Source organism: Scomber japonicus, chromosome 19, assembly GCF_027409825.1.
Source record: "Scomber japonicus isolate fScoJap1 chromosome 19, fScoJap1.pri, whole genome shotgun sequence".
Taxonomy (NCBI): Eukaryota; Metazoa; Chordata; class Actinopteri; order Scombriformes; family Scombridae; genus Scomber; species Scomber japonicus.
This window is the reverse complement of record NC_070596.1, coordinates 3103319-3128219: the sequence shown is the minus strand read 5'-3', so window position 1 is coordinate 3128219 and position 24901 is coordinate 3103319. Positions and strand designations below refer to the sequence as shown.

At 38.0% G+C, this 24901-nt stretch overlaps 2 protein-coding genes across 2 annotated transcripts; both read right to left on the bottom strand.

The window, feature by feature from the left end:
• Positions 1–667: 667 nt before the first annotated feature.
• On the bottom strand, positions 668–12423 carry sptlc1 (serine palmitoyltransferase, long chain base subunit 1). The gene is made up of 15 exons (XM_053340005.1): positions 12359–12423; positions 10841–10948; positions 10651–10745; positions 10247–10340; positions 10078–10150; positions 8754–8886; positions 8284–8413; positions 7972–8061; positions 6831–6938; positions 5863–5958; positions 4817–4913; positions 4561–4615; positions 3623–3740; positions 3234–3307; positions 668–1355 (listed from the first exon to the last, which is right to left on the bottom strand). Exons 1-15 carry the CDS (start codon positions 12410–12412, stop codon positions 1262–1264), a joined length of 1419 nt encoding a protein of 472 aa, XP_053195980.1. The 5' UTR covers positions 12413–12423; the 3' UTR covers positions 668–1261.
• A 5111-nt stretch (positions 12424–17534) lies between these two features.
• chsy3 (chondroitin sulfate synthase 3) lies at positions 17535–23114 on the bottom strand. Its single transcript, XM_053340001.1, has 3 exons — positions 22036–23114; positions 20951–21234; positions 17535–19693 (listed from the first exon to the last, which is right to left on the bottom strand). The coding sequence occupies exons 1-3, from the start codon at positions 22610–22612 to the stop codon at positions 18122–18124; spliced, it is 2433 nt and encodes an 810-aa protein (XP_053195976.1). The 5' UTR covers positions 22613–23114; the 3' UTR covers positions 17535–18121.
• Positions 23115–24901: the final 1787 nt, after the last annotated feature.

Genomic DNA, 24901 nt, shown 5'->3' with positions numbered 1-24901 from the left:
ACCCATTAACAGGTGTCACTGTAGGGACATCATCATGTTATTCACTTCATCTGTCAGTGGTTTTAATGTGACTGATTGGTATGTGTGTATATACATTTAATCAATCTCTGGTGGATTTCAGTTACTTCTACTAGCCCTTTATCCCTACAGATACACATTATTGTACTGAATAGAGCATTGCAGACAGTGGACAACAGTACTAGTACATTCGTCTATTCTTTATTTTGATCGCTATCATTATATTTATTTGTAATGATTTGGTGTGTTCTATGTGGTCATATTATTTTCTGTAATATTGTGTAATTTTAACATCTTTTAGTTGGAGGTTTTCAATAAAAACATTTGGGTTTTCTGCCTCTCCCTGTACTCTTTATTTTATTGTCAGTTTTTGTGTAAATTTAGACTTGTGTAAAATATAATAAACTAAAATTAATAACAAAGAATGAAACAATTGATTACTGGTCTGTTAGCATATGTATTGTTATTTGTGTTCAGGCCATGCTGTGGTAATACCTGAATGAAAAAACTAAATTGCTTAACTAAAAAAAGTGTCTAGTTTTCTTTTCCAACCAGATGCATGATCAGTCCACAAAAAAAACACAAACACCACAACTCACTTTAAATAAGATATATTTACGTTTCATAAAAGGGTCAGAAATGCATCGACCACAAACAGAAGACACGTAAACTGGAAACAAAAGAACAAAATAATCTGTGTGTAAAAAAAAAAAAAAAAACTGTGTCAATTTCAGAGAAAACAAGTAGTGGCATAAAAAACTCAAACGCGTGTCACAGAGTTGATGTACTGGAGCAGTGCAGACATACTGTATTAAATTAAACATGAGCACAGTGTCTACTCTTTGGTCAGTACATTAAAAACATTTGGTCATCAGAGATCAAGTCTAGTTTTCACTGCAGTTGTTTTTCTTTATTAGTGACTTGGAACCATTATCATTCATTCATGACAGTCCTGCTAAAGGCCAACACTTCCATTCATAACAATATATAACATGTAGTATGAATATGACACATGATAAATGAGAACACAGGCAAAAAATGTTAATAGACAAACAAAAGCAAAGCTAAGAGATAGAAAATGTGCATTTAGCAGTAAAGAGTTTGCAGAGCTGACAGACGTCTGGTTGGGAATGTTCCTCTCACAGTGATGTCCTACCCACTCCACTCATGGACTGCTGCTACTGCTGCTAAAGCTCCAGTGATGCTTACATTGAGCATGAATGAACTGTGTCATTGAACTTGGTCATTTAAGAACAGCTGCAGCTGCCTCCTGGATACAAGACACAGCCTTCTGGATGTCCTCCTCACTCTGTTCAATGGTGACCACCACTCTGATGCTGAGGGGACACACACAGGTGGAACACACAATCAATGCACAGACTAAACACACAAGTGAGTCCATTTTAACATTTTCACACTTATCTCCATGGTGAAACTAATCCTCTGCATTATTACAAGGTGGTGATTTATGAAGAAATTTACAATAATGTACATACAATATTTTACTTGTGTTCCATATATTCTTCTCCTGGTTCAATTCCTCTCTTTTCTTTTCATGTTTCACTTTCCCTACACCTTTAAGATACCATCTTAACTCTTAATAAATATTGTTTTTAAGATACCATCTTAACTCTTAATAAATATTGTTCGTGAGAGAGAGAGAGAGAGAGAGAGAGAGAGAATGAGTGAGTGAGTGAGTGTGTGTGTGAGTGAGTGAGAGAGAGAGTGCGAGTGAGAGAGAGAGTATGAGTGAGTGAGTGAGAGAGAGAGTGTGAGTGAGTGAGTGAGTGAGAGAGAGTGTGTGAGTGAGAGAAAGAGAGAAAGAGAGAAAGAGAGAGAGAGAGAGAGAGAGAGAGAGAGAGAGAGAGAGAGAGAGAGAGAGAGAGAGAGAGAGAGAGAGAGAGAGAGAGAGACACATACACTGATGCATCCATTTAATTTTAATTTAGAGGAAACTATTAGAGTTGTTTCTTCCATATACAGTAGTAGGTTAGAGATAGGCCAGGCCATTGGTACTAAAAAGGGTGTAACGTTGAAAGATGTAACATTGATTTGATTTATTCAGATGACTGAAACTGAAAAGAGGGAAAACTGTGCATTTTGTCACAAATCACTTAGATGGAGTTTAAAGGGTCGCTGTTCACATTTGAAATAGTTTGAAGATAACATCAAATTACTTTTTTGATTTTAGGGTTAGTTCATTATAATGCAGCAATGTACATGGCAGATATAATATGCATTTATATATAATTACTACTTTAATCACTGATTTTACTGTGTTGCCTTCACTTCTGAAAAACCTACACCCATGACATCATAATATCCTGGACTAAAAGCTCCTGGACTAAAAGCTTAACAAAGTCAGTTAGTTTTGTATTCATTTGTGCTGAAAGTCACAGTGGAATGTGAAGTCTCTGTCTGTCAGCACTAATTACACTGATGACTTTCACTCCCACATCAGAGGAGACACGAGGGAGGAGCACTCTTCCATATTTGGACCCAAACATTTAGAGAGAGGGAAAACAGTAACTGGTGGCATTTCAAAGAGCTGATGGCAAAACAACAAACATAACTAACACATAGTAAAATTCACATTCATGACTTTTACTTGTTACTCTTGTAACTTTAAAATGTTTGCAGATTCAAAACATCAGTCTGCTCAAAGAAAAGAAGTAAAGTCATTGTCTGTGTCTGTCAGTGATACACTCATTATCATGACTAATACTAATACTACATCTCTACTGTCACAGTCCTAATATTACTACTGTTACATCAGTAACATAAGATGTTAAAAACTGTTTATGGAACTGTTACTAAGTCAGTACAAAACTACAAACTGGATCAGACTGTATAGAATTACAGTAGTTGTTTTTTTAAAACACTGAATAAAAGAAAAATACTTTCTTTCACATGTCAATAAAAAAAATAACTCTAGAAATGAATACAAACATGGAGCTGTGTGTGTAATATAGGTATATATTTGTGTAAAATATGTGTGTAATATAGGAATATATGTGTAATATATGAATATATGTGTGTAATCTGTGTGTGTAATGTGGCAAAGTGACACAAAAGAAGAAAAGGAAGTGGATGAAGCTCCACAGCACAATTACTAATTGCCATACTCTGTATGTAACTGTATGAAGATCCTTACACACCTAACTGTTCTATGTTTACAGTATGTGGAGTATCTCCAGCAGTGATATAAAGCTTACCTGGGTAGAGGGAGGAATCGTTCCTCTTTTTCCAGGTAACGAGCGAGGGTCAGAGCCACATGTCTCTCCAAACACTAAAACAGAAAACATGGAAACTAATGTGAGACACTGAAGGCAGACTGTATGAGCTGTGATCTCTGCTTAACTCAAACAGTGTTTCATTCATTTCTCTACAGATGCATCATTTGAAATCTATTTTTAGCCAATAAACATATGGACTTTTTTTTGTCTTCTCATGTCACATTAACGGCAAAAGAAGCAAATATGACCAAGTTTAATTGTTATGTGTCCTATCAAAGAGTACACAGATTCAAAGAACACGATCACAACCTTTCAATATGCTGTGGTGCAGGAGTGTGATGTATTCTGCTGGGAAAAGGAGAACTTACATAATCTACAATAGAGCGGAGCAGCTGCATGTCAGAGTCTCTGGAGCCTGAACTTCTCTCCAGCTGTAAGTGAAGAGCCGGGGCCAACGGTACTCCTACTAACTTCAGACCTGGAGTTCTGTAATACATCAACACATAATAGAACACTGACATACTGGAGTATGACTGAAACTTTCAAGTCTCTGCTGGCCTGGATATGTTGTTGACATGCTCAGAGGATGGAACCTGCTGACTAATGCTGGGACAAGTTTACCAGCCAGTTACAGTTACTAGTGTAGAGACTTAAGCAGGATCTCTCAACTGCTTCCACACTTGCTTCAAATCCTTTTAATTTTTGCATGATGTTTATGGTATTTCTAATGCACTTGTCTACTTCTAGTTTTTTGTTACTATGATAATAACAACAGCAATAATAATATTAATAACAACAACTTCTGTCTAGTGCTCTTTATCTCTGCACTTGTACCTAGTCAGCTACTTGGTTCTTTCTGAAGCTGAAATAATACTTCAGGACTAGGGTCCATGTAATGTCAATTTCACTATCACATACCTACACTCTTTAAAAGTGGAGACTGCTGAATAAAATAGATGATGAATCTGAAGCCAGGCTGTGTGAAGAGGTCATGATGTATTATAAGATCTGGATCTGGAGCAGTTTTATACATGTCTCTTTTATAATGTTGCTCTATGGAAAATGCTTTTTGGGCTGTAGGGCAATGTTTCTCTGCAATAATGCAAGTGGCCAGCAGGCAAATATGGAGCAAGACTGAACAGCAACACTGTGTCCAGGTCTTATTATATATCCATGAAAGAGGTCCATTGCTACCCACATCTCTAAAATTCATATTTAAAACAATATAAAGACAATCTTTTTTATGAAACATTTTATGAAGCTGGTATTTCAACCCACAGTAACAGATTGTAAGCATTGAACTTACCCTTGTAACGCGTTGTAAACATGTTTGCATTTTTCCCTCAGGACAGTAAAAATATCTGCAAACCAGATGAAGATAGATGAGTGAGAACAGGTCAGAACACTCAGGTGTGTCTTACTAGAACTATGTAAATACATGTATATAAACAGGAGGAACTACAAACTGAAAATGTAAAAGCCTTTCTATAATATTAGTCCGTCTCTGCTGTTCAGGTGAACACAAATGAAAGGTACAGAGGAGTAAGCTGTAAAAAGCAGACCTGGATCCTCCTCCATGATGTTGAGGGCTTCTATGGCAGCAGCAGCCAGCATGGGAGGCAGAGAGGCAGAGAAACAGTAGCCCTGACCCGACAGCCGCTAACACACACACACACACACACACACACACACAAACACACCTTTTTACAATTGTTGCTAGTAGGATTGAGAAGCATATTCACACTGAACTCTAATATTCAAGGGAAACACCAATATTTAATAGAAGCAGCTTTCATAGGGTTAGGGTTAGGGTTAGACTACATATAGACAGGTCTGTAGCAGCTTCTTTGTAAAACTACTCAAGCTCTGTCCTCTTTGGAGTGACAGTGAGTGAAAGATGCTGGACTGCACAATGATGTTAACATAGATGTTTACAAGACATTCCTGTGTAGATGTTGGCTTAATGGATGGAATGGAAACTGTTCACACGCCTCATCAAACCTGGTTTATACTCTTATAAAGACTTGAGATGAGTCTCTCAATAAAGCTAGTTTAAAGTGTAGATGTCATATAGATGTAGATGTTTATATAATTACAGATAATTATAGAGATTGTTTATTGTATATAATATTTTATTTTATTTTTTATCACGTCACCATTACAAGGCTACTGTTGTGTCAATTTGGAATTTCTCCCTATGGGGATCAATAAAGTTTGACCGTACCTTACCTAAATAGATCACAACTGACTACAACAAATGTATAAATAAGACATCTGATAAAATATTCCTTTCACTGACTTGCTGACAGTGGACATTACACAGATGTAATTCATAACATTAATAGTTATTTTTCATTCCATTTAGATGTTCCTGTTTGTGATAGTGTATTATACTGTACATGCTGGGTCATCTACAGATACTAGTCTCTCTTCCTGCTATGACAAGTCCCAGTGTGTGGTTACCTGCTGATTATACATATGTGTCAAAGCTTTATATGGAGCAGTGATACAATGATCAACAATGTCATTAAAGCATCAACTGTAATGAACAGACACATTTTAAACAGAGGTTTTCTAATCAAGCATTAACAAAGCCTCTGTCATTTACCTGGTGGTCAATCACAAAGGAGCGTCCACAGCAGAAGCCTCCGATAGAAGCCACAGCGTTCTCCATGTTTGCACTGATCAGATCAATGTCATCTATCTGCATGAGTAGAAAAGGGTTATTATAGTTCACTAAAACTAGCAGTGACAAAAAAGAATTGAGTTAACTGAAATAAAAACAAACATGAAAAAAAAGAAGGAAACTAAATAAAAACTAATATGAACAATGCAGAACTCACTAAAAATTAACTGAACTGCAGATAAAATCTGTTTGGATTTTTACTGTGTCCTGATCAGTTTGACTTCTTGAGAGAACAGACTGCTTCCAGTAGGTGGCAGCATAGCAGATGCCGGCTGACACATAACACACAAGAAGAAGATGCTTAACGTTCAATTTTTACGATTTTCTGGTAAGAAGAAGGAGTTCCAGGCAGAAAACTTCACAGCCCAATATGGGAATATTTAGACTCCGATTCCGTAGTAGATAAAAGTAAAAGTGTGGTGATGAAGAGTGAAGGGAACATTTGTGGGATTCAGCTAAAAGGGAAAAATCCCACTAATGTAAAAGTCCAGCTTGGAAGCTCTCACAGAGAAGCAGGAGACAGTCAGAAACACAGTAAACCTCAGTGTCAGCATTATTTCAAGGCTGAACAACTACATACAAACTAAACAACAACTACTTCATCACTTGTTCAACTAACTGAAACTAAACTGAAATAAAAATAACTGAAAAACTAAATGAAAATTTCAAAACTATAATAACCCTGAGTAGTGACAGTACTATGTTATCAGTGAATGAATACTGACAGTAAAAGTTTATATGATCTACCATGTTTGGTTAATGAAAAAGTTGATCAAATTGAAACAATTAGTAAAATGATAACAATAACAGCACTGGAGATAATCAATTCATTGTATCTCATCAGCACAACAATGCTGCTGCAAGTTTAAGGCACTGTTGAGTGTACTCACATTAACCCCAAAGTGCTCCGTCACCCCTCGCCCATGTTCTCCCAACACACCAAAAGACATGCTCTCCTCCAGGAAGATCCGCACTTTGTACTTGTACTTGAGCTTCACCTGTAAGTTACACAAAGACATGATATTAAATACATTTTCCATGTTTGTCAGTAATGAAACAGCAGCTCAGGGATAGAATCTGTGGGTTTTTAAAAATATATCACTGTATACAAAGCTGACTGTTAAACCTGTGTTAAGACAGGGTTCTCACACATTTTTTTCCATTGAATTTTCAGAACTTTTCCATAATTATTTCATAATATTTGACTTAATTTAAACAAAGGTAAGCCCACATAGTGTCTATAGGGCACAGTAACGGATTTTTACCTGTCCCCCCATCCCAAGTCTGGATGGTCAGGACCAACTGTTTCAGTTGGAGAGCTTTGTTGAGGCTTTTGTTGAACATCATAGCCAGCGCTATCAACTTTTCAGAAAACCTTGTAACCAGATTTGAGGGGGGGGGGGGTTTTCAAGAAAGTTGGGCTTTCATGGTCACGACCATACGTCAAAGACATTTTTATTTAATCTGCACTTTAAGGAAAGAAACATGACCATATACAGCATGGAACCATTTGAAATGTGGCTGGGATAGTCAAATGGGAGGGATGTCAGAGTAGATGTAATTTCCTGTATTGTGGAGCTTTTTAACAAGTATTTTGACACTTTGATCTCACTAAATGATGGGTGCATTTTGCAATTACATCCCAGAGCAAGCCCCAGATCACAAATGAGAAGATATTAAATAGCAAAATATAGAAATTGATGATTAGTATATTCATATTAAATAAATCTACTGATTTATGACATGGTAAAAGTGTGGGGTCCAAGTTCATGCAGCCTGTCTTATATCCCATATCTTTGATATCAGATCAGGGCATCCCTAATTCAAAACTTTTCCAAAACATTCCAAACCATTTCCAGAATGGAATTTATTTGTTATTTTTACAGAACCTGTAAAAATAACAAATAAATACTGCTGTTTGTTAAAACACAGGTAATGGCTATCTGGACTGGACTGGACTCTAAGTGTACTAACAGATTGCTCAGTTGGCTACACATGATGACTAGTAGCTTTTAAAGTGCATATTTGTACCAGTTCAGGGAGAGGACAGACGTCTGCAGTGTTGATGTACAGCCCCTCTACTACAATGAACTTCCGGGTCACTCGAGCCTTACGAGGATTCTGTAACAGAAACAAAGAATATTAGTCTCACACACACACACACACACACACACACACACACACACACACACACACACACACACACACAGACACACACACACACACACACAGACAGACACACACACACACACACACACACACACACACCATTGTGAGCTTTTGTCCTGCCTATCAACCCTACCGTTAATCTCTAACTCCATACTCCAAAAATGCTGTACTGACCTTTAGGTCCTCCAGCTCCTGCTCCTTCAGCAGCCTCTCCAGATCTTCCATGTCATTGTGTTTGAAGTATTTAATATAGCTGCGAGATGCTTGAAGGCCTTTCTGGATGGAGAAGCAGGCTGCCTCATCCCTGGATACATAACCAATGACACAACACAAAATAACTAAAACATGTCACACGTATGTATTGTTAGTTGTTCTTCTTAACTGTTCTGTAACTGTAAAAAAAAAACAAATCATATCATCATTATTATTATTATTTTCCCCTCTTGTGGAAACATGTGTTGAAAGTGCTTAAAGTGAAGTATTACTGACAAAGCAATGACTGTCAGCTGAGAGATACTGTACACAGAGAAACAGAATCTATAGGACATACAGTGACATGACATTTTATCGTGCTTTGTGTAACATCTTTTTTACAGTTTGATCACTATAGGTTGGTTCAGGATTGTTTCAGAGACAATACTAACACAAAGATGATGTCCCCCCTCTTGGAGTAGGCAGGGATGGCACTAGCGATGGTTGCAAAGCCGTACGAGTAGATGATGGCCTCTTCTGTTTTCATGAATTTAGCCAGACGACTCTCTAGCTCCAGGTGAACATCTGTAAGAGAGACAATGAAGTCGTTCAAAATGTATATAAAAAAAACAAAGAACACTGTAATGCAGGATACTTATTATTCTACAACACATGAATTCTTTACAAAGTCAATTATTTCTTTCTAGTTCAAGGCAAGGCAGTTTTATTTATATAGCACATTTCATACACAATGGCAACTCAATGTGCTTTACATAAAACAGAAAAACATGTAATTTGAGAAACTTAAAACATACAATTAACCCCCACCCCCACCCCCCCATAATAAAAAACAAAGTACAGAAAAATAGAAAGACATAAATAAAATGATTGCAGCATAAAATAATAAATTAGCTTTAAAATCATTAAAAGGACATAGAGTTCAGGTATAATGATATTTGACATAATTGATCACAGAGATGTTCTAATGCACTGGTTCCCAAATGGTGTGCTGTGGGATTTTGTGACAATCATACATTATTATGATAATTATATATATATTTATTAATATAAACAACTATACGAAAAGTTATGAATTAATATTTGAAGCAGTATTTTGTATGCACCCATTTTCAAATACAGAGGCAGAATCGATAACCCTTTTAAAATGTCTTTTTAGAATCTACTAGTGTCAAAATATGGTCCGCTTTTCAGTGCTGGTGTGTGGAGAGGGGTACACATCATGCCCTCTATCTGATGTGTGTTAGTAGATAGAAATGAGGCTCTACTTATGATAAAAACATGTAGGATGAATAAGTTCAACTCTATACAGCCCCATGCATTTTAAAATCCTTCTCAGTGTAAGCTTAACCTAACTGTAAGCTAGACTCTCCGTGTCTAGTTTAAATTTTATTTGGCATTAAATAAAAAGTGTTTTAATGAGTGATAAGAGTGATAACATGTTATAGAAGTTATCACTGATATGAATACAGGTGTGTATTCACATCAGCTTGCCCTTTGGTGTGCCTTGAGCAAAAAAAGTTGAGAAACCACTGTTCCAAGTGACAGGAAGTTCTTCTTAAACTTGTCTGGAATACACCCCCAAACTGGTTCCTCCACCATACAGAGCAGAAATATGCTGGCTGATGTAACAGCGTTATGCTGCAGGTTGCAGCCTGTGACTGACTGCTAACAGCTCATCCCTACACAGCTCTACACTGTATCCGAATCTGAGCAAACCTTTAGAAACACATGATTGACACAGTCTCTGGTACTCACCAAAAGTTCCATAAAAGCCTCTTGGACCACATGTTCCAACACCATATTTCTTCAGAGATGACAAAGCCTTTTGCTGCAAGGAGAAGAAACATTAATTTAGTCCACATTCCAATCACACATGGACAAATGGAAAATTTAAAAAAAGTAAAATTACAAATAGTGTACTGACCTTAACCCGCTCGTTGTCAAGGAGACCCAGGAAGTTAAATGATGCAAAGTTGGTACACTCTTTCCCATTGATTATGATTTTGTGGCTGGGAGGGCTGGAATGAAAAACAGTGTTAAACACAATGTAACGGTGTACAGACTGACTGACAGAACACTGAAAGAAATATTCAGACCCAAGACTCCATGTTTTCTATGACTAGACCTTTCCATCAAATGGAACATTTCTACATGTATTCTGCATCAATTTCAAAACATGAAGTGATGTAAGAGAGCACTTCAGTCATGTCACATATGACTGAAGTCTGTTGGCAAATTTGGGTGGACCATTGGCCCGTTGTGGACACTTGGCTTTAGCTAATGTTTGAAAGATGGAAGTAAATCAGTAGAATGTCTCATGTGTTTTACCCTGTGACAACGTCATATTTGAGCGATGGATGATCTCTGGAAAAAGGAGGAACAAGAGGTTCAGGCTGCCATTCCTCAATCAGGTCCTCCTTCTCCTGTAACAAACAACCACATGACAACTGTCTGGTGACACACATACAAACACAAACACTACTGCTGTTTGCTTTTCACTGCACAGTGCTGAATCTACCTTCTCTGTCAGTCTGTAGGTCTCATGCAGTTTGTAGGTCTTAGAGAAGAGAAGTCTGAAAATCCATAATATGAGGATCCCCTCCAGAATCAGGTGATAAGCAGGAGCCTGAAAGAAGACAGACATGGTGTAAGATCCTGGTCATTCACCATATTTAGGCCCCATTTCCTCCTGGCATTAACATCTGTATCAGGACACATTTCTGGATAATGAGCTTTTTCATTTACACCTGCTGTTAGTAAGAGCTTGTTATCTAGATTCCACCCACATAGTGTTTGTTTGATCTCATTATGCATATTAGCTATCATCTACAAAATCATTTGTTTTTAATATTTTGGAAACCAAAATAAACAACAGTGGAATCCCACAAGTAACCTTCAATAGTAACTACTAAAACAAGAGAGTGCTACTCCTCTTATTCCATATCTTTGTCATTTCTTCAGTATTACGTCATGGTCAACAGTGTCAAATCCTTTCTAAGATCCCAGAAGATCCCCATTGCATATTCTTTATGTTCTATTACAGTTTCCTCCACACCTTCCACAGCTGTCCCATTTAATCTGAACCCATACTGCTGTTCTTTTATAGAATGTTTTGCGAGTATTTTAGAGGAGTGCGGAAGTAAAGAAACAGATCTGTAATTAGAGAGTACTGAAGGCATGGATATAAACACACAGCTGCCAAACATATGTAGCAAGCTAAAAGGTAACAGTGAAGGACACCCACCTGTAGAGTTGAGCCCACTCACAATAAACCATAATTAGTAATATCATTAGCTTGTCATGTTACTGTGACCACAGAATTCTAATGTTAGACCACATAACCTTCAAGTAACACAAATCTACTAATTACAGCAATTACTAAATAATGACATGACACTGAAAAAAAAAAAAAACTGTTAGCCTAAAGAGGAAAGTGGTTTCCATGAAAGGGTTTAGTTGATCACTGTGGAGAACAATGTGAGTGTCTGTAATCATACATGAAGGAGACAGGTGATATGAGGACATTAAGCAGAGTCTGACTACTTCTTTATATCACCGGCTGTTACTATCAAATAGGACATTTGAGGCAATAGCTCGTTTAGTTTCATTCATATTTTCGCAGTAGCTTTACATGACTTCGCGTTTACTGGCAGCTGGACAGAGAAGAAGTAGAAAGAATGACTAACTATACATTCACTGTGCTGCTCTTACTGTTAGCTTCAACCACAACACCTCTGCAATAAATCCACCGAGACTACATTTTCTTCTTTTGTAGCTCGCTATAGATGAAGCTAAACATTTTTAAGTATCAGCCAACCTCCTCGTCTCCTCTTCGCGTTGACTGTTGTTAAGTTACATGAACAGCAACATGAGGGCAGCTGACTGTGAGGCCACGGTTACTTCCTGACTGGCAAGTTCACAAGTAGTCCCAAGTCTAAATGAACAATACCAACATGAAGCTAAACACACGAATTATCTAATTATAAACGCCAGAAAAGTATTCTACCCGATTGAGTTGCTGAGAGGAGAATATTACCTCATAAAATGCTTGTACCATTTCCACCAACACCCATTGCTGCCCGGACGCCATGTTTATCTCCCTTCTACAACGTCATCGGTGATGCTGTATTTAAGTCCCTCAAGAAAAATAGGAGCCTCGAGCTTCCCTTTGTAAAGTTGAACGCACCCTCCGCTCTCAACGTGTAAACACTTCTTCCCTCTTGGCTGAACCCTATTTGAAACTTGCAGTAAAAAAATACAATAAATAAGTAAATTTAAAAAAAGAAAAAAATTAGCTGCTTGGAAAATTAGAGTATGTGGCATATTATCATGAATTCATGTATATTCAATAATAGTGAAACATAAGGATATACAAACAAATGGATAAATAATCAATAATTGTATCTATTTAAAATGTTATTTTTATTCTAATTTAATTATCAATTGAAAAAAAATACAACATGACAAATAAAACCCTTTATTTGGCAAAACTTGCCAGCTATGAATGAGTAGTGTTGGTTTCTTCCTCATTGGCCCCCACACAAGGATTTTGAGACCCTATTTTTTAGATCCTGCTCAGTGGCCAACTGATTGGACAGCATGAGTAAATTACAGTAACACATCTGCAGGGGAGTGAGAAAACGTATTACTCTCTAGAAGCCTCTCAAAGTTCTTCCGTATGCGTCTTCTCCACATTTAATATTTTTGTACTTCACTATTCATTTATATTTTATGCAAATTTATTTTCATGAACATCACATGAACATCTAAATGCAAAGCCCCTTTTTTGTTAGCCCAATATTTCAAATTTAAATATATCAGGTCTCAAAATACTTTGATCTACATAATACTCACCATTTTCAGTATGGACGCTCACTATAGACTAAACAGTGGAGTTTATTATGTAGGAACTAGTGAGTGAAAAGAGAGATACAGTGCACTTTGTGGTAAAGTAAAAAACGGTTTGTTCACCTGACTTCTTGGTTTGCATTATTCATTCATAGGTGCTCACTAACCGGATTTTAAATACCAGAATAATTGCACAATAATATTTAATGTGTTGATTCAATCATCTTAAAAGGGAAATTTAGCAGTTTTACTTATATCAGAAAATGATGTGGTTGAAATCTTTAGGAAAAAACTGTTAGGTGTACCATGTGTTAAAGGGGAAGTCAAGCAATTTTTCACATCAGCTTGTGTTTCCAGATGTTGGGGAGCATCACTGCATGTTCAAAAAATGTAATATAAAACCTTTTGTGTCTCCAGAGTGAGTTGTGTGAAATCTGATCAATTGCCCCACATGATTAAATTTGTACACTGTGAATTGACCCTCATATACTGTTCACATATTGACTCATAATTACTCTTTACACCAATTTACATGCATTAATTCCCCATCAGTCATTAATAAATGGAAAAATCTTATGGAAAAAAGACATTCACAATCACTATCTTAGGGTCCAGAACATTTTATAGAATGTGATGAATACAACATTTGAATGCTGGTTTTTGTTTTTTGTTTCTTAAATAAATACAGGTCAAATTTGTACATTTGCACATATATATATATAATGTTCAATGTTGATTTACAATGTGCTTCTGTGATTTGGCACTTTATAAATAAAGATTGATTGATTGATATAAAAATGTGTATCAGCTGCACACACACACACACACAAACACACACACACACACAAACACATAAATGTAAAACAAAAGGGTCAAATTGACTCTGAATAGCATGTAACGGTTCAGTTGAGTTGCATTGTGGGTAATGTATGTGCTAAGATTTGACTGGAAAAAAGAAGGCACAGAATTAAAGAAGTAAAAGTATCTCTGGCTCTGCTGAACTGTTCTTTAACTCAAATCTTCACAGAGGTATTTAGCAATATAATGATACAAATTCAGCTTTTTGCATAGAATTAAAACAAAGACAGACTCATAAAAACACTGACCGAACATATGTGGTTAAACATTTATTATAAATAATCAGTTACTATACAAGTTGTTATTGCTAGCAGACTTTAAAGCCATTATGTTTGAGTAACAAAACCATAAACATATTGTTGACACAATCGATGCAAAAGATCCTCCACACTGAAATGTATGGAAGGACAGTGTTATAAACCCCCCCAGGGATGATGTGGTAATAACACTATATTGACTCAGTTTATTGAGCGTTTAGATTTCCACATCAATGTTTCTCCCCCTGGGATGCTTCACACACTGTATTCACCAAAGGACAAAAAAATTGGAAACCTTACCATCATGATTCAGTATATTGTAACTGCTGGAAAACTCTTATTATCATGATAGCTGGATGTTAAATGTTATGATATAGTATCTCATAATGTATGAGACAACTATGTCACAAATACAATAAAACATGTAAAAACATCTCTGATGTAATGTAACAGAAAACGTTGATGTATGCTAGTGCTGTGAATGTGTGTCAATCTGTGCACAGCTTTCACTTCTTTTTTTAACCATAAAAATTGTTATGGTGAAGGTAATCTGATATTTTACAGGTAAATGTTCCAATTACATGATTACCAACCATAAATTCAGCAGCTATTTGCTGTACAATCACACTCCATTGCTGTTACTTATTTTTTGTATTGCTAAAAATAAACTGTAGATGTGTACAATTGAGAGCTCTAGAAAACTACAGCTGCTGCCACCATGCCACAAATATTTGCAGTTTCTTGCTGGGATCAATATTACAAGAAACAAGTTCAGAATAATCTGGAATGTAACAATTCAAAATATGAAAATATCTTATAGTGTGTAAAGTAAATTAAGCTTAAAAAAAAGTAGAAAATTAAAAAAAAAAAAGTAGAAGCAGCAGATTTGTTAATGTCATGGTGGTTTGAGTACACTTCCATAGCACAGGTTACTTCATAGCTGTTGCAAGTTTGCTGTGATTACCAGATCTTTCACAATGGGCCGTTGGTTATACCATATTGGTTAAAGTAAAAGGCTGCATTGCGCTGGATGTTAATATGCGGTCCTGAGGCAGAAGTATAAACGTCATAATAACTATGACAGATTTACAAGCAAATATAATAAACAATGAATTACAGTCCAGGAAAAGCAATGAAGAAAACAAGTTTTGCTTAGGCCAAGCGTGTCCTTTGGAAGATACTGTACAATGGAATGACACACACATACACTAAAATTGCACCATAGTTGTACCAGCGGTAACACCAGAGGGCCTGACCCCACTCAAACCAGGTCTGGGGTACAGACCTTTGAGTCCATTACAATCCCAAATAATAAATCCAGACTGAAATCCAGGATGCAAAATATACTTTTTTGTAAACCGGCCAAACAGCTAATGAATGATCAGCCACAGTTACCTTTGCTAACAGACCATTGTTTTGTGATGGTGATCCAACATCCAGATTACATAAGCACATGCTGCACATACTTTTATATAAATTAGTGCACTCTTATTCTTCATTTAGGTTGTAAAATAACTTTGCTGGCATTTTTGTTTTTTCAGCTAGATTGAGCAGATACAGCAGCTGTGGAATCAAATGGATGGCACTCACTGTGGCACTGCCCACTCTTAATATCTTTGACACTAGATTTCCTCTCACCATAATTGGCTGACCAGTTTGAAAGATTAGTCCCACACACTGGTCTCACAGTAAACTAGATTGTACACTACTTGTAAGGCATAACTGTGCAGTCACACACAGCAGTTCAGTCTCTCAGTGAAGTGAACACTGATCTTATGATTTCATCTAGACATCCACATTAAAACCTTGTCAATTTAGTTTTTTAGGCATCTTGGTTATATATAACCGTTATTTCAAAAGGGTTTCTAATATTGTATGTCATTATGAAGAAGACCCTTTATCTACATATTGAAATACAGTCATGTATTATATTTGTATATAATCAAATCAAACTGATCCCAGTTTTAAGCTTGATTTCTGGATGTCTTTTGACCTGGTTAAAAAAAACAACTCATCTAAATGTATCAAATAAAATCAGGCTTACAAACAGGATTTAGGCATTTGCTTCAATCTCACAACTTTTTAGGCAAATGCTGTACTCATTCTAACTGCCATGCACCTTGTAAACATTCCATTAGCTGTCCACTAGAGTTACATTTCTATCACTGGCAGAGTGTAGTGGACTGCTGAATCTCCATGGTTTGGCATTCATAACAGCAAGGTAAACAATGATGGCTACTATAGGTCAGATAGACAACATGTTGACTTGTGAGTGGAAATTAGAGTAATTGCTCTAACTCTAATAACATTATCTTGGCAGGAACAGCAAATACAGCCACCAGCCTTCAGGTCTGCAGGAGGGAGTTTCTAAAAACTGTCTGGAAGATTTAGGTAGATTAAGGAAGTGAATTAAAGCGGACCAACTCCCTCTCTTTCTCACTCACTCACTCACACACATATATAAATTGAGTAACATAGCAGACAATGCTGCTCATGTTGCAACAGCCAGACACATTCCACAATCACTTCTGTAATGAAGAGCAGAGTAACAAAGTATTCAATTTACTGATGAACTGAGACACAGACCTTCTCAGCATTGAAACCTGCAACACATTAAAGCACGTTGTGTAACCTTTAACATCCCTATGATTCAACTACAATGTCTATTTCCCCCTTGATTTAATTTCCTGCCGTGATAACATATTACTTGAAATCACCTGTCAGGTATTTTGGGTGATTTAGCTTGTTCTTTGGGTCATTTATTAAACTTGAGTAGATACTCCTTTAAAGTAGCCACAGTCTGTATAAGTCTAAAAATGACACTGGTAGAGCATTAGAGTTAAGCCCATCTCTAGCCTTAAAGTCCGTGTAAAGTCAATTAATTAATTGATTTACTTCTAAACATATTATACATGTTGGAAAATGGTTACAGAAAACATGTGAAAAGGCTGATAACTATGCAGTACTGAATTGTGGAGATAGAGCCTTAAACTGTTTCTCGCTCATTTTTCCTGATTTTCTGAGTCTGCAAACACAGGTACTCCCCTACTATATAAGACCGAGAGTCCGCTCTCCTCAGTGGTTAACCTGCCTAGTGGCCAGTTATTGTTACTACATCTAACACTACTACCAATACAGTCTACAGTTAGCCAGTTAGCCGAGTTAGCCGCCAAGCTAGCAGCAGAAAGAGCTGTACCATCCATGTTTCTGGTAGAGGTTGTGACTTTGATTGACAGGTGACACTTGGTAGGGGGCGGGGTTTCAGTGAACTCGGCAGCCTCGCCTGATTTTTTTAATCATTCAAATTTGGCAGGGTGGTTAACAACACACTTTTCTGTGGTATGTCAAACTCAGAACACATATTTATTCTTACTTTACACAGACTTTAAATTAAAACCATTCTACTCCCAACACCCACATGTATGTCCACTGGCACAGAAAATAATAACTCAATGAAGTGAAATGTACAATGTTGAATGTACCAATCAACAGCCTATTTGTATTCAATCAACAGGTTTGGAAATGGATAAGGTGGCAGATACTTTGTTTTATACAGACTTTCATCAGATTAGTTGAAGAAATGTTTGACTTTGTTCTGGTCTACCTGCGGTCAGGTCACTTCTGGTTTAGACCCTCCTGGTTCTAATTGGTTAAGTCCATCTCTGTTTTGCAGAGGACAGTTTAGGATCCTTTCTGGGTCAAATTTTCCTATCAAAGGATGTCTAATCCACAGTCACACTAAAGCACACTCACACAAACACACACAGTCCATTTCTGTCTGCATTCAAGCAGAACTGAGGTAAACTTGCAAGGGGAAATTCAGATGGACTAGAATGTCAGGATGAAGTTCTGTTATAGCCGACCTCTATGTGTTTCTCCAGCCACATCTCTGCTAACTGCATTGACGATGCGTATGTACTTGCTTTTGAACCAAGGCACATTTTGTGTTGCTTCTGCTCAAGACTAGAGTTACAGTGGACAGGGTGATAAATATGAACAATTCCAGGTTCTTGACTGCGTAACACTTTTAAACCAGAATTAATGACTTTAGTGAACAAGTCGACATCTTCCAGTCCCCACCCTAGGATTGACGTGTCGAATCCTCCGGCTTTTAGCAGGTCACTCTTGAAAACACAGGTGATTCCAAAGCCATAATCTCGCCAGAAACCACCTTTCTTGGTCAGCACAAATTTGTTTTCTCTTGGGCCCTTCTCACCATACACTATCTTGGGGTTGTACTGACTAAACACAATTGGGAAATAGACCTGGTGTCCTTGCACAGTATTGTCTCTGCAGCGTTGCAAGGCGTCACCACTAAAGATGAGATCGACGTCGCAGAAGAAGAGTAGCGTGTCATTATCGAGCTGTGAGGAGCCCAGCTCTAAAGCAAGCCCTCGTGAAAAGTTTCCTGTCATGGGAATCACGGACAGGTCGGCTTTGGGATACTTCTTGTAGTAGTCTTTGATTAACTGAGCGTGTTTTCCTCTGTTCAGATTACTCTCATTGTTCACCAGAATGACAGTGAGCTTTACATTTTGTTTGGGTATCAAACACACTTTCTCAAAGTTCTCCATAAAGCGGACAAAGGTTTCATAGCGACCGGACAGTGGGACGAGGATGTTCACCTTCCTCGGGCTTTGCTCCCACATTTCCCTGGTTGACTCATAGAACTGGAAAGGTGATAAGAACTTCAGAGAGTTGGATAGGAATGACAGGGATTGGGATTCAGAATTGATGGCAGCCACGAGTTCAGCCACATCTAACTCTTCAGCTTCGGTAAAGAAGGGTCGGCTAAAGGACTGCTGAAGGTAAGCGTGCCGCCTCACAGGCACCGTTATTTTACGTCCCTTATGTTTCTTGTACAGAAGCAGTAAGTCTAAGATGTACTCTGCTCCATGCATTGGATCCACTCTGTAGTAGCCATACTGGATCTCTTTAAAGTCAATTACGCGGCCACGTGCTTTAGAATTTTCATTAATCATTTCCATGACCTGGAGTATAATGTCTTCTAGTGCAGTCCGCAGTGAGTTCCCAAGGTTTTGGCGGGCCATCTTGTTCTCTACAGCAGAATAAATATGGCGGCGAGTCAGGAAATCCCACTCAATGACATCATTTCTCTCACTGGGCTGATAGCGCATGTAGGAAGGTGGGGCTCCCAGCTGTTGGTCCTCCCATAGCACCTCTGTATCACTGAGCTGAGTCATAGTCAGGCCTTCGCGGTGGAGCATAATGGTGTGGTAACGGAGCCTTGAGATCTCACGGCTCAGCATGAAGCTGTGGAGTCGGTACTGGTAGGCAGGCCTTTTGTTTGGGTGGAGCGTAATGGCATTGTGGATCTTGCTACTGTGAAGTTCTTCAATGAAACCTTTCTTGTTTTGTTCATAGTTCTCATAGAAGAGCTGCTGCATCTATGGAAAGAGTTGCAAAAAGAGGATGGATCTTATACAGGTACCAGTACAAATAACACTATTGACTCATTTTACCTTGTGCCTCCTTGATCAAACTAAACTAACAGCATTTAATGAAAACTGTTCTTTTCATTACAGATTAACCACAGACAGTGCTTTACTCACCAATATAGTTAAAGTCTTTGCACTGTGTGAGCAGTACACTACAGACAGAGTCTGTTTACACATCAATCATCAATGAGCAGTGGGGGGAACGTGTTACTTAGTAGACTTTGATATAACAAGTAACCTAACACGTTCGGTCTGCAATTTAAGTAATCAGTTGTTAAATTAAGTTTTCTAAAAGAGCAAGATGGCAGAAGGGACAGTTTTCACTTTGTGGAAATATTCACATTATTTTGAATTCATGGGAGGAAATAAAGGCAAGAGCATTACAGTAACCTGTAAGTTGTGTGTGTTGCTCTGTTGCAGTGATGAAAAGTATTTATGTGTTTATAATCTGTATTCAGGTATGTGATTTGAAATGAATAAATGTAGTTTTATAACTTGTATGTGAGCATACGTTTGAGAAGCTACTTTAGTCCAATAAAGACTGTAAATGGAACATTGTGTGGCATTCCTGCTATTAGTGTAAAGATTTACAGATGAGGGGTCAGACTTGGTACATTCATTATATTTAAAGGAGGTCTGGACTAAAACTACATGAGGAATCACAAAGTAACACTAAAGTACTCTAACCACTTACTGTTCTCAGAAGGTGATGCTGGAATGTAACTACTTACTTTGTAATGTAATTACTTACTTTTAAAAGTAACATTCCCCAACACTGTCAGTGAGATGCACACATGTATTCAATATACTTATAAAACATCAAAAATGTCAACAAAACAACTTGAAATTAAACTGGAAATGTGTCTGCTGAAGAACAGCCTTCAAACACTCTTCACACGCAATAAAACTAATCAACCCTCCCATAAAGCACTGATATAAAGTAGGATGACTTTGTCATGATCACCAAATAAGACCTCCATGATAAAATAAAATGTCTTCCTTACTGTTTTTTGTAATGAAGTCTCTAACAATATTAACGCTGAAAACCTTCAGTTGGAAATTGTTTAACTCTTATGAGCCCAAAAGATTTACCATAATTAACACCTGGATTTCCACAGAACTGATCAAGTTTCCTCTATATATTCTAGAAACATTGCTACTGATGGAAATTTGCAAGAACAAAAAGCAGACTGACTCAATCCATACCTCATATGACCACACACATTGTGTTCCGCCAAAGCGCCTCACACAGCGGCCCACTTCCACATCCTCATGGGTGGTGTACATCTCCCTGAGACAGGTGCTGATGTGAGGCACCATCCTGCGGAGCACCTCTCTGCTGAAGATCATCCCTGGACCGCCCATGCAGAAGTTCTCTCCAGGTTCTAGAGCCAGCCTACCCAACTCCTCCGCCATGCCAAGGCCTGTCTGGCCCAGGTAAAGAGGCTTACTGCTGTTCAGTGACCGCAGGAACAACTCCAGCTTCTCACCTGGTGGAGGGTGAAGTGGGAAAAATTACATAAAGTCATCCTGGGATGGGTAAGATGTGAAACTTGTATACATATTTACTTCACTCAAAAATTTTGTACTGAAAATAAGGAGTCAGCTTCTGCTTCAATGCCATGGCTGTACTGTATTAGGGTTCCCAGTCTTAAAATATTTAAAGGATGAATAAACCTTATTAAAACTTGGTTATTTTCACTGGACTAGTTCTATTCACAGCAATAACACCAAAGTTGAGATGTGAAACACCGCAACAAAGTCAACCAGACAGAGTGGAGACAAACCGCTAGTTTGACCAGTTTTGCAAGTCTAACTGAAAGTAGCTGCACACAGAACATCACTAACAATTCTTCAGTCCACAAACAAACTGTGACTATAATGATTACCATAGTTCTAAACTGAAGCAGGAGGTGGGCCTGTAAACTATGATGATGTTTACAATGAGGAGGGGGGGCACTTATCACACACCCCTGAGGGTGTAGCGTGCCAGAACAAAGCACTTTGCCTGTGTGTTAGTAATCATTCAAATGTGGTTTAACTTCTGCTAAGAGTTGGCATGTTTTGATTGACAACATTAACAATATTAAGAATTTAAAAACTCCATTATCATTCATTCAGTCCATTTATTTTGGACTACACCAGCATAATGATCTCCTTACAAATAGAATTCAAACCGAAAACCTTCTCTATCTGTATTAATATATGTCTCATGAATTATGAATTGAAGTTGTTCAGTGGGCTCTGTTTCCCCTCACACTGACAAACACACACTCCACTGCCTGAATCACCTCTTATATAAACATCGTCATCTGCCCGCATGAACCACTCATATTTATCCAGGTAGTGGTCGTGGATGTACTTCAGCATCATGAATGACTTCTTCTGTGGCGGGTAGGAGTCGTCTACACCTGCCAGAGACACCACGGGGATGGGGACGGGCAGGCGGATGGTGCCAGAGCCCTCGCTGGAGAAAAACTCCACCTTCCCCGGTATGGAATGCGACCATGTGTTGTACGCGGCCACTGCGCGAGTCCCCAGGTACTTTTTAGCTGTCATCACACCGACAAAGAGGAAATGCTTGGGCCGGGTTATAGGTCTGCTGTTATCTCCGCTACTGTTCCCGGCATTCAACATCCGCTCTTCCTCCTCACTCCGCTGCGGGCCGTCCTCATGTTTTACAGCCGCGGGATTCCCGAGGATCTCAGGTACTTTGCGGACGGCAGAGTCACCGTAGTAAGCACACACTGGAGATTTCTTCCTTTTACTTTCCAGAACCTGAGGAACAATGAGCCAAGACGACGCAGTGAACCCGAGAAAGACGCCGAAAATCACGGTCGTCCACGGTCTCCTCGATTTGAGAGCCATGGCTGTTTAAATAGCGTTGGAGTTGAGCTGTGCGGTGAATGGAGTGTAAATGTATGAATGCTGTCGTTGTGTGTGGAGCTGCTGACGTGTATGGGCATCCAACATCTCTGTACAGCATTATTGGTTTCCTACCAGATGTGGAAAAATACACTTTCCATTTCTGCTAGCATAGTTCAAGCGGCTAGAAAGACGTTTTCCCTTCAGAACAGTCAGTCCCATCCTCAAAGCTCGCCTGTCCCATTAGAAACTGTCCACGGTCCCATTCTGGTTCGACGTCGAGTTGAATCTTTTAGATGTCTCAGGAAGTGGCCTGTTAGGTTTTTATTAGGTTATTTCTCTGCAGCCTGATGGCTATTTGTTAGCACTGCGCTTCTCTAAAATTAGCTAGTCTTAATGTCACTAACACGTCGTCGTCCAGCAGCAGTCACGTCCTGCTCCCGTTAATCCGCCCGACCTTCCGCCAACTGTCAAACGCTTGTTTTTATATCAACTTCACACTGGCTTCATAATTTGTGTCCGTGTCTTGATGAGGTAACTTGTCATCATGTTGTGTCTGTGTCCGTTATCAAGAACAAGGCTTCCAGTCAGCTTTCTCTTTTTTCAGAATAAAATTGATCTGTTGCAATTTATCTGAACATACATCAGTCAACAACTGAAAGCTTTCATTTTAATTTAATTAATTTTCATACAACATCCAAATAACTAAACACAAATGAAAAATAAATAAATAATCGAAATAATAATTGTTCTACTTGATATTAAGAATAACGGTAGGGCATTAGTCATTTTATTTTGAAGGCTAATTAACAAACTAATAAATCAAATAGACACTTCCGATCGTTTTTTTCTTTTACAAAATAAAAGCTTCCTCTCTCCAGATTAAGAGGAATCATAAACTGACTGATGTTCAGTGGTATTCTTCCCTTAAAAACAACAACAGCAAATGAATTTAAAATAACTACATGATAATAATGGTCTGGTAAAGTATTAGAACCCTACAGCCATTATCAGTAGTATTCTGGTTACAATTCCGGATAGATCTCTTCAGAATAAAAGCATATTTCCATGAAGCTATTACTAAAGTTTTGCTCAAAAAGCAGACAACTATTTATTCTTTGCAATATGTTTTTGTTTAAAAGTGATCTAGATCTATATTTGTTCCAAGTCTGTCATGAAGTGGCCGTTTATATATTATTGTCGTTCAGGACCAATCCTGATCTCCTGATAAAATTGTCAGGAATAAAACAGCAAAAAGCTAAATTTCCTTTGTGGTGCCCAACATATAGACCTTCTGTCCACTGCAGGAAATGTCTTACGGGTTGTTAGTGGTTGTATGTCTAACTAGGGTCATTTTGAGCAGCCAGAAGCTTGATTTTGGGTTGTGGAGAACTGCTTTACCAGCTGGTGGCAGCAAAGTCAAAGTGACATTAAAGTGAAGCCCAAGCAAAACATGTCCATGTTTCATATTAGCAGGGTTGCTTTCAAAACCAAGTGTGTTGAGCATTCCAAGCATGCCTATTTTAAATCAATAATTTAGAATAAATACAATATGGGCCCCGGGATGCTATTATTCCATAAACTGTGTGGATTTTAGGAATATTGTGTTTTGTATCTAAACAACAGGGTGGACACTGCCATAACCAGGGGGTTACCATACCCATACAAATGTGGTTAAAAAGTCATTAAAACAACAATAATACTGGATTATTGTATCAGTTAATGTCCTCATGCTGTACTACCAACATGACTATATTTTCAAGTTAATTGTGTTTGCAGTAAGCACTCTTACATAAACACTATCAACACTTCTTCAAACTATTGATCTTTTTTGTATTTTTTTGGAATAACTTACAGGTTTTCTGTGGGTCAGTTTTTTTTGTGCTAATTTGACAGAATACAGATTGATTTAGGAATATGCACCATGAGAACAAACTCTAATCGAGATAACAAAAATAATAATTCTTATTTATTGAGAGAGCACTTACTAGCTTTCTCAGGAGCTTCCATCTGCAACCAGAGGATCTTGAGTTCATTTTTTGAGTTATTTTGTCAGAATGAATCTCTTGCTTGAGCCTTAAAACTAGGTTTGGATATATGGCCTCCTGGCAAGCAGGGCCACCGTGATATGTAAAAATGCAGGAGCCACATTACTTGATACTGTTTTAAGTGGTGCAGACTTTCAAACAACTTTTCAGTTCCCAAAAACAATTTACATACACTGAAGCTGGGAATAGTGGGTCCCTGGGGGTCTGGGAATCTGTGGCAGCTGTCGGCATTGCACAGTTGGCA